General features: G+C 38.2%; 1 protein-coding gene across 1 annotated transcript in view; it reads right to left on the bottom strand.

Moving 5' to 3' along the window:
* Positions 1–3,020: 3,020 nt before the first annotated feature.
* LOC136863674 (polypeptide N-acetylgalactosaminyltransferase 16) overlaps positions 3,021–11,548 on the bottom strand; it is a 249,248-nt gene continuing 240,720 nt past the window's right edge. The window contains exon 15 of the mRNA XM_068226032.1: positions 3,021–4,009. Coding sequence (XP_068082133.1) covers positions 3,836–4,009 — 174 coding nt within the window. The 3' untranslated portion in view covers positions 3,021–3,835. The remainder of the gene's footprint in view (positions 4,010–11,548) is intronic.

Raw genomic sequence — 11,548 nt, 5'->3', positions numbered from 1 at the left:
CATGAACATGGACTTGTCATTTCCATGAGTGTTAAAGAGTGAATTCTTGAAAGTCTTTATGAACATTGACTAGTGATTTTACTAGTGGTGAGAAAACTAATTATTCAAGGTTTTCATGAACTTTGACTTATAAATTCTGCGAGTGACGAAGGACACATTTTCGGAGTTTTGTGGGCATTGATTCTATCAACCTCATTGTACTTGGGTAATGTGATTACCTGCAACATCGTCAGGAACCATCGGAGGTCATCCCGAGCATCGGGAATTTGAGGCGTATTCCATGCAACCAACCTGGATGGTCCGTCCGCATCTTGACGGAGTACTTGGGCATCTTGTGGAACGTGTTCCAGCCGGTGCGGCCTGATGAGCTGGAGACCCGGGCCATTTAAAGACAATGTGGAAGACAACCCCTATCTACCATGAGGTGATGTGCAATTTAATATGCATTACATGAATAAACTCTTATCAAATCAGATTCAAACTTTTCTTGTAGATAGGACCCTGCCTCTTATACCAAGCCCTAGCGATAAATTCATCCAGTTTAGCCCTGAGAACTATACCATGCTTACGTTGAAAATAAATCTTAAAGTCGGGCTCTTTTACTGGTACAATACAAAACATAATTGAAACTAAATACTGTGTTAACCTAAGAAGAAAAGAAATGAAAACAATGATACAGATGGAAATGAACAATAAATGCACATAGTGAGGTTGCGGACCTCTTTGTTTACAAAATATTGGTTTTGTAACAATACAAAACTGGATGAAATCACTGTCAAAAATTCAAGCAGAAAATCTATCTTTGTAGAAACCCATCACATCGAATTGGCTATGAGGGGAGCGGGAGCAAAAAAGTTTGAGAAACCAAGCCTGACATAATGTGCAGGAGAAAAGCCTGTGAAAAGAAAAAACACCGATGAAATTTAAAGCTTTAGAACAGCAGCATTCTCAATATCTTCTCAATCTAATGGTCCCATTCTTGATTATCGTTTCATAATGTTGGCTGGTTGGTTTGCCTTATTATAAAAGGTTGGAAGGGCCACGACATAAAATTGAGAAGCTGTGCTAGGGAGATGACAGATGCATGGTAAACAGTAAGTGACCTAGTGGAAACCGTCAATGAAGTTCCAATCTGTAATGGAAAAAATGAGGTTGTGTGAGAAACTTGTGCTGATAAGTAAAGAGTGTGGAATGGGTGTGTAGAAAGCTTAAAACTTACGGTGTGTAGAAGGTGGATGTCCTCTCAAATGGCCTGGCCTTTCAAAGTAACGGTCTCGTTCGCACGATCGAGTCTATTGTCGGTTCAGCTGTGTTTGCGAGGATGGAAGGAGCGCTATAAGTGCATATGGTTAGTTTCTATGATCTTGGGAATGAGTGTGTTCATCTCAATACATATCTCCTCATCTATATACAACTCAACTCACTACCAATCACCACAGAAACAGGTAATAGTAATTACATCCTTCCAAACATGATTGGTGTCAAGGGGGGTATCCAGCCATAAAACTGGGCCAAATTATGATGAAGTGACCATCTCTGGGAAAACAGCCAGGAAGAAGAAGCTGAAGAAACTTGGGAAGGTTATCCTGATAGAGAGAAATTCGTTCAAACTGTTAAGAAATTCTCTTCAGTTGCTATGACTGCAGAAACTTAAGGAAATTGAATCTATAGACCAGCTTTGAGCTTCCGTTTGGGAGATAGTTGTTTCGTACCCCACTGTCTGCAGCCCTGAAGATGGTTTATAGTGGTTTCCCATTTTCACACCAGGCAAATTCTGGGGCTGTATGTTAATTAAGGGTATGGCCACTTCCTTCGCACTCCTGGCCCTTTCCTCTCCCATCATCACCATAAGACCTATCTGTGTCGATGTGACGTAAAGCAAATTGCAAAATGACCCTATGGTACATGACCCCTCTACCAATCGAGAACAAAGTTTCATACTGTAGCCTAGTGCAGCAGCAAAACTGCTGATGAAGGTTAATGGTTTCATTGACAATCAAGTTTCTATCATCCTTGAAAGGATTTTTATTCCATTTGCTCCCCCATGTAAAAGGAACTGGGTTCTTGTTTTCTGATGGTATCAGTTAACAATCATTTGTTATATGAATAGATATGTCAATGAATTTATGAACTATGTGTACAAAATGTCCCAGTGATAAAACCTAAGCAATACAGCTGAGGATCACTTCACACTCACCCTGTGATACTCCAGTATCTGCAGGCCACCTGGTTGGGTAGCAGTCTCCTTGCTCTTAATGAGTTGCATGTGTCACAGACTTTTTGTTTGTAGATGAAATGAACATGCAGATTTCTTTTTAACAGATCAGTAGTGATCAGGACACAGGAATGCCACCAGCTCTGGGAATTTATCTAGATTAAATAATTTAAAAATCTATGTATTTTTCATAACAAAGTTAAATTAGTACTGTACATTGAAAAGATTCACAGCCAATATAGCACAGGTATTGCTGAAGAAGAGACAAAAATATTACAAAATAACTTAGTTCTGGCAAAGAGCGAGATTATCTCAGTAGTCTTCTGAAATCACTTCACTACTCTCAATTTCATCTGGAATGCTCACAGGTAGCTGCCATGATTGTTCTGATGCCTGAATCTTCCCTAGTCATCTCCATCTTGCTTCAATAAATGTCTACTCACAGATTTCACACCCAAATATCCACCAGTCCTTAAAACCATCAAGTGATTCTTAACCCGCGAGTGATCGCTATATGAGATTTTCTCTCACATTATTTTTTATTGTGATATTACTTCACAGTGATGAAAGGGAGGTGACTGTTCCCTCTTCTAGCTGTGTTTATAGCTGTCGTGAGTAGAGCGATTCACATTTGAAGGGTAAGCACCCCCTCCCCTAGTCAGAACAAAGGTTCCTATATATCCGTGCAGGCTGTGTGAGAGTTTCTCTCATCGCGCGACCAATGGCGTTGGTGTTATGAAGTGGAGCGGAAAACTTACTCCTGTTGTACGCATTAGTATTTGTATTATGAGCACTTCTTGTTTAAAAAAAAAACATTATTGTGTTCAGAAACCTTGCTTTTTACGTAAATGTTACTAGATTATAATGCATGTGTGAGATTTAATTTTTTTACAACTCCAGGACGGAAGTTATTTTTATGTACATTGCATATGTTATTTTAAGTAGCAAATGGTGTCTTTAATAAACAGCTAATCATTTCATATTTATGTCCGGCTCCATGGCTAAATGCTTAGCGTGCTGGCCTTTGGTCACAGGGGTCCCGGGTTCGATTTCCGGCAGGGTCGGGAATTTTAACCATAAATGGTTAATTTCACTTGCACAGGGGCTGAGTGTATGTGTCGTCTTCATCATAATTTCATCCTCATCACAACGCGCAGGTCGCCTACGAGAGTCAAATAAAAAAATCTGCACCTGGCGAGCCGAACTTGTCCTCGGACACTCTCGGCACTAAAAACCATACGCCATTTCATTTTCTTTATTTCATTTTTATCTAAAATACGTAAGGTACAACTTGCGTTTGATTTCAGTGGTAAATTTCAGCCGTACGCCCCACAAAACTGTGAAAAATGTCACATTTATTTTAATGTGAGAGAAAGTCTCACGCGCGACCACTCGCGTTACATTTTGGCTAGCGAACACTCGCGGGTTAAGAGCTTCAATAAGATAAGAATTTCACATATCTTGGTATTTCTTCAGTCACAAACTTACACCAGAAATTCCATTCATTTGAGAAATGGAATGCCACCTTTAATTGTGTAAAAGCAGTACATGTAGCAAAAGTGCATCCATTTCTCTTTTCCTTCAAGATTTAAAATTCACATAACTAGGATTATAGTAACGTCACGTAATACGGACAGGTCCTTCATCTTGAGTTTGTAACTCAACAGTAAAGTCCCACTGTTGCGACACAGCACCACGTCGGCAATCAGACATCACCACTTCACTCGTGATTCCACTCTCCAAGCACTGACCTGTTGAAAGATTAACAACAGCCCGGCCATGGCGACTCCATTTCTGAAAAGAATTAACAAGTGCATATCAGAAAGGATTGTCAAAAGTAGAGATGATATACAAATTTTAAGAGAAGACCAGCAAAGTTTAGACATCTATGTTATTGTAATGCAGTTCATAAGAACATTTACATTGGTATTGTTCTGATCTAGAAAATAACTTCTTAGAGCAGGTGCACCTCTATAGTCTAGTTATGAGAAAATAATTAATTTCCAATTGAAGCAAATGAGTTGTGGTATGTGATGAGAAGTAGGCCAATTCAAAACTACTAAAAACTCAAAGCAGGCTGCCCCTGTAACTTACTTTCAAGCAATACACATTAACCCTCTCTAGTCCAACATAATTTATATAAATGTGCCCCACAGGTCTTGTTTTATTTTTAGCTAAGATTGCCAAAGTACAAGTTTAGTCCTTAAATAATAAATATAACTAATATTTTCACCAGAGGTACAGTATAACTTTTATACCAATGTACAAAAATTTAGCTGTCATTTCAAACTGGAAAGTGTTGAAATCTTGATACAAATCCATGTGACAAAGCAGCTACTGGACAACCCTTGCATCTTGCTGGCTGGCATGGCGCACAGCGGAGTGGAGTTGCAGTTATGCTGGAGAGACAGAACAAACTGGCAGGTTACCGCATGCCAAGGTCACTTTGATGTTAGGGAACGAATGTGAAACATAAATGAGGTTCTTTAATCGCATGATAAAAACACAAGTATTTTTGGCACCACACACAATAAATATGCACTTTAAGGCAGCACTGTTATTCACAGTCTTCCTTACTTGTTTGAAGGCAAAATTGGTAGGCACTTTGAACTCAGGAGGTCTCTCCATTGTGTAATTGGTTACAAATCACAAATTTTTAATCATGTCCTTGAACCGTGGGGAATAAAATTGAAAATGTATGAACGCTTGCATTTTTAATATGCTGTTTCTCTGATAAACATCAAACTGAAAGTCTTCACAAGCTGGTGAAATGTATGTTAAATGGCAACAAACTTATCCAAGAACTGTATTTTCCTATTAGTGCTGGGAAGAATCTGGAGAATTTTCACACTGTTGCCTGGAGGAACATCTTCAAGGCAGCTTTTATTGCTATAAGTAGTCCAAGAATCTAACAGTAGTAAACACTTGACTTCCATAAATGGGAAGAAGGCTTCTTTAAACCAATACTGTACTTTTAATTCCTTTTTCCCCCATTTTCCCTGATTTGGTGGCTGTTACAATTTTTTTGTTTGTTTGCAAGTTGCTTTACGTCACACCGACACAGATAGGTCTTATGGCGACGATTGGACAGGAAAGGGCTAGGGGTGGGAAGGAAGCGGCCATGGCTTTAATTAAGGTACAGCCCCAGCATTTGCCTGGTGTGAAAATGGGAAATCATGGAAAACCATCTTCAGGGCGCCGACAGTGGGGTTCGAACCCACAATCTCTCGAATACTGGATATTGGCCGCACTTAAGCAACTGCAGCTCAGTATGAAACTTTTTTGAAAACTTTTGGACCAAAAGTTCCAGATGCCTCCTGTAGTACAATGAATAATTTTAGGAAAAGAGTATCGGCCATACTAGCAGTAGGCATAATTGTGTACAAATGGATGAGAGCACTAACTGTTTGGGCAACTATTTCTGTATGTTTCTCACCAACAAATGAGAGAGTCCTTTTCATTTTCAGTTCAGGCACAAAATCACTCTGATCTGTATACTGAAGCAGACGGCAGTCTAAAAACCACTCCACAAATTTCTTTGCCACTTTTTTTTCTTTCTTTTCCTCTTGTTCTTGCAGATTCGCACAGGATACAAATTTAGTTATTTTTCTACTTTTGATTCAGTACTTTTTCTTGAAGTAACTCAACCAACCAGTAAATGCACTGAAATTACTTTACTCCATTGAAATCTCTGTTGAAATGTCCAAGGCCCACAGTCGCAGATCTTCATCACAAACATTCTGCTTCAACCTTCTTATTTCTGCAAAGCGAGAAAATATTTTTTATACATCAATTTTCTGTGTTCTACAGGACTTACTGGCATATATTCTAATTGGTTCTTCCACCTGTATGTACAATTGTCATAGTGACAATTTATGCGAACAGTGAATAATGAAAGCCTCTTCTTACCATATATTTAACCATAAATTTACAGCTTTCCTATTTATGCAAGGTCTGCAGTGTATTTCACTTTCTTCTGTGGACTGGAAGTATAGCTTGAACTAGTAGATTTGTCAGGTGACTGCTGTGTATCTCTACTGGATTAATGGGAATCAGACTTGGGGCTCAAACTCGGATCCGTACCACCTCTCGTAACTGGCAATGATGTTCTGCCTTCTCTTTCAGATGATGAGTTGCCGCCGCTACCACTATCACTATTTATCTTCAGACATGACTCCAAGACAAAGCTGACACCCATGGGATGATTTTAAATTAGTTTGATCACATGTCGACCCATCACCCTTTCTTCTGAAGTAATTTCATGGGAAGAAGAGCAACCATTTTCATGGAAATAATGTAATGCACACTCTACAACATTAGCCTGATTCATGACTGCTCTCTTAAAGGAACATGTGTCAACTAGTGTCATGCAAGACAAGCTCTATGCTCGGTTCATATTTGTCGAGTATGGTCATGACCACAGGCTACTTCTCAGAGGCAAGGCGAGCTTTGTTCGTTCGACTTGGCACCTTCATACATGCTTCTTCACACACTATCTCAGTCACAGGCAGAAGTGCTTGCCTCCCTCCATCCTTGTTTAGCCGTATTCTGCTAAGTTTGTCTCACGTACCTTATTTTTTGAAACATAATGCTTTTGCCTCAATGGTGGACTCATGACTGGGCATGAAACTGTCAACAGTTAAACTTATTGATTTTGTTTCTACTCTGTACTGGGCTGGGCCTGCCTCAAATGTAAAGCTGGAAACAACATAATAAATATCAATCCTGTCGGAGAAATGGTTAATGAAGTTCATGTGCTGTTACGTACAGTATATTCCTCCTGGCTAGCGTACCTTATTGCTCTATATATGGGAACTAAGTACACATTATTAATGCATAAGCCATATATGTTATTACTAGCCATACCAAAGACATTTTATATAAATTATACAAATTAATAAGTCACAGTTAAATATGAACTTCAGCTCAAAATTAATGGTTAATGCAACCATTCGATTACCCTTTTATACCTCCAAATTCCAGACTTTTGCTCTTCGTAACCAAGGGCTTATTCATATCAGGATGAACCACTTCACTTGCAGCATCAGCAAAGCAAGCAAGGTCATCCTCCCTAGTCAGCAAACTTTGTTTCGAACATGCCCTGTCAAATGAATTGGAGGAAATTCGGGCATTTTAGCTTACACACTCCAGTCATACGTGATAATGGTTGCATATGAAGCAAGGCACATGTTGCACCGTCTTGCTTACCCATCTCCAAACAATGCATGCCACTAGTGTCAACTGCCTGACACAGAGAGCTCTAGGTAGTGCGCTCGCTTCGGCTAGTCACCAGGGCTGTCCATATTCAATTATATGCTAACACATGCAATCTTATTAGACATTTCTGTGTCGATTTCAGGATCTTACAGCTTGAAATGGCAGCTAAATTTTTGTACATTGCTCTCACAAGGTCCTCTCATCCTCTCAGCAAAATCTCATTGTCTGTTTCAATATGACCTTTTTGATAGATTTCTTGTCAGCCTCATTTTGACCATGAGAAAGTGACCAAGTAATGAGTGAAGCTAGTAACAACATTTTATATGCATCCATTTCTTGTGATGAACTGTGTGAAGCAATCACTCATAGGGTTGGCTGGTGTGTACTTTTCAATGAGTTTGGCAGACAGATATTTAGTGGCACCTGGCACAGTGCTTTCATCAGGAAACTTCTTCACTCCTCACTTTCTCACTACCCCTCTTGAGTTATGCCCAGGCTACATATGGTAAAGTTGTTAGGGATTCAACATGCATTGCCACCAGAATCATGTAATATTTCATCATCCTGTGGTCTCCCTTAGAGGAAGCATTTCTATTTATATCTGGCACAATGAGTACGGACTCATCTACAGATATACATTTTTGACAAATACAATCATACCATCAGTGATGAGGCTTAGAACCCACTAATTTATACCCTTAGCTTACTGATAGAAGCAGTATAATCAGGCAGAAAACATTACAAAACAATACAATTGAAGCAGCAAGGAAAGATATTTGCAACATGCACCAGAGACTTTACGTCCGCCAAGTGAAAGATGGAGTTTGTTGGATCATTAGCAGTGAGTTGAGATCACCTTACTAGAAAAAGACTGGGAGAAAGAGTGTAGATGCAGGTACCATATGATTACCTCTTTCTTAAGTATTTTTGGCATTATTATTAATGGCTGTTGAAAATTATAGCTACAGAGTTTCTCTAAATTCTATTAAAATTCAGTTTGATACACTTGAATGTTACAAATCACACATATCTAGTCTTAGGCATCCTTGCATTAATGTACAAAGTATGAGAAACACATATCAGGAAATCAAAATTCTCACAGATCAAGTCTCTCTACAGTACTTGACATCATCACGAAGTTGGTTACACTCTAATGAAAAGTGCTACTAAGATGTACCTATGTATGAAGCATTTCATGTGGCAAGAGAGAATACTGGAGGAGGGCCCAAATGTGTACATTTAAAAAAAAATTACGGCCCACAAAATCAAAGGCAATTAATACATTTTGCATTATACTTCAACAAGAGGTCCAATACAACAAACATAATATACTATAATTTCATATTATTACACTATTGAAAGTAATACTCCTCAATTTATTTCAGATCTTGAGTTCGTTCTTAGCAATTAAAAAAACACAAATATACTTTTATTTGGGGTTGATAATGCTATTTTTCTAGTTGATAGTAGTAAATGTAGAGCATTTACATCTTTACTAGAGTGTTTTAATATTATTGATTGTTATAATAAAACTTTGCTGACAAGGATAACATCATCCTCCTTAAGTTTAACTGACCACATCTCCACATCTGTACAAACTTTACTGGTACCGGTACCTAGCAACTTAACTATATTAAACGTAATATCTTAATCTTAGAAATTACTGAACCAGTTGCAGAGACAACTATGGATAAAACAGACAAACCAACAAATATGAACTAGAATAAACTATTCTAAACTGAACAATTTCTTCTCTAAAAACTAAAGGCCAGATCTTTCAAAGGATGATGTAAACATAGCATACAACCAATTGTGCAACTATATAAATGAGGGATTAAACATAATGAACACAGAAAATAGACATCATGCAGCTTCACAGGGCAAACATAAGCCATGGGTTAACTAAAAGTTTCTAAAATTTGAAGGAAAATTCAACTATATACGAAAACAAGAACAAAAAATCCATCAGTATAAACAATGACTGAATATAAGAACTCCAGAAAAGTTGTAACCAAACTAAATAAAGAAATTAAAATATATTATTATAACACGAGGGTTGGAGGAGGCAATAACAACAAGAGAAATTCATTACGAGAATAACCAGAACACTGATAGCAAAGACATACAGGGTGTATCAGAACTATACCAACAAAAATTCAGGGATGCTCTTTGTGTTATGTTATGGATGATGGTGCAATTGGATTCAAGGAGATTTTCTTTTTTGGAGAAAATGCCTGTTGCTGTACATCAGAGGAGGGAAGGGAAGACAGGTTAAGTGGGAAAAGGGAGACAGAGGTATGAATACACAAATTGACTGCTGTGCAAACCCCGTGGGAAGAGAAGATGAACGTGTGCCACCACACATCCTCAACAGAGTCCAAAGGTCACTACTATACTGTTGTGAACTGTACATCGAAGTAAGAAGGGGGCATATAGAACATCTACTGTAATAAAACCATTGGGGTCATTGTTTCCTTCGTTCAGTATTTCATACCATTTTCAATGTGAGTGAATACACAATCATGGGGCAGCAGCATTGCATCTTCGAGCATGTTAAATAATAAAGAATGTTACTGTGACCAACGGACAAGAAGAAAATTATTCTGGTGCATTCCGTGACTGACAAGTGTGTCTTATTTACAGTGTGTTCTTGTAGTGTGTGTGCAGTTATGACTTTACTAAACAAACTGTGAATATTGCCTGTTAGAGGCAAGGACAATCCTGTGAGAGTCGAACAAGGAAACTGGTGCATACGCGCGGAGCATTATCTCTGTCTTCATCGTACACCCTACTTCCCTTCCCTCCCCTTTTCTTCCCTGAAGCACAGCAGCAGTGCGGCTTGTGCTCTGGCATATCAAATACAGTGATTTCATCAATTTGAAATGCGCACACGGAAGTAACAAAGTAACCTCTTTTTCTCGAAAAGAAAAATTTTCTCCATCAGTCCGACTGCGACATCATTCTAAACATAACATGAAGAGCATCCGTGACTTTTCTGTTAATACAGTTCTGATACACCTTGTATGTAAGATACTGAACACATATTTTGTAAATGCACCAGGCGAGTTGGCCGTATGGTTAGGAGCATGCTGCTGTGAGCTTGCATCCGAGAGATAGTGGGTTCGAACCCCACTGTTGGCAGCCCTGAAGATGTTTTCTGTGGTTTCCCATTTTCACACCAGACAAATGCCGGGGCTGTACCGTAATTAAGGCCACAGCTGCTTCCTTCCCATTCCAGGCATTTCCTATCTCATCGTCGCTATAAGACCTATCTGTGTCAGTGCAATGTAAAACAAATAGCAAAAAATAATAATAATAATAATAATAATAATAATAATAATAATAATAATAATAATAATAATAATTTGTAAATGCTGTAGAAAACTCAGTTAAAAATATTCTTCCTTGTAAACCTATTTGTGAGATCTGATACTCACTGTATCTAAAACCCACAGATAGGAATAAAGTTGAGCAAATCATTTACTCCCTTGCCAGTAAAAACAATCTTTTAGACAATGGAGTAAATAATATTCTTCTTAAGAAATGCACAGAATATTTGGTTCCCTTGCTTGTTGATATAATTAACTTGTCCATACAAACAGGTTTGATACCTGATAAATGCAAAATAATAAGAGTAGTACCAATACTTAAGGGTTTACAACCTAATCCCAATAATTACCAACTGCTTTACATCACATAATCTTTGTCAAAAATAACTGAAGTAGGTAGTTGTTAAGGAGCAAGTCATGAAATTCTTCACCCACACTCACTTTTTCTTCATATTTCAATATGGTTTTCTTCCAAAACATAGTATTTTGTTAAGGGGACTATTCACCGAACTAGTATTAACCACAACAATAGGAAATACCACTTATTGTACAATGACACAAACATATATACACATGGCTACTGCCATTACACATCACTCTTTTGTCTCCACTGTCTCATCAGGCATCACACACCACAGAGTCCAAGTAAAACATTGATATCCTGTCAGTGACTACCATTTTTGAGGCTAGGAGCAAATAAACTTAACCAAATTTTCGTTACATCCTCCCAACTTAATCACTAAACTCCTAACCAAAACAAAACAAAGCAAAGAAAAAATCTACAAAT

This window comes from Anabrus simplex, chromosome 2 (assembly GCF_040414725.1).
Source record: "Anabrus simplex isolate iqAnaSimp1 chromosome 2, ASM4041472v1, whole genome shotgun sequence".
Lineage (NCBI taxonomy): Eukaryota > Metazoa > Arthropoda > Insecta > Orthoptera > Tettigoniidae > Anabrus > Anabrus simplex.
Note: the sequence above shows the minus strand (reverse complement) of the source record. Positions and strands in the feature narration are given on the sequence as shown.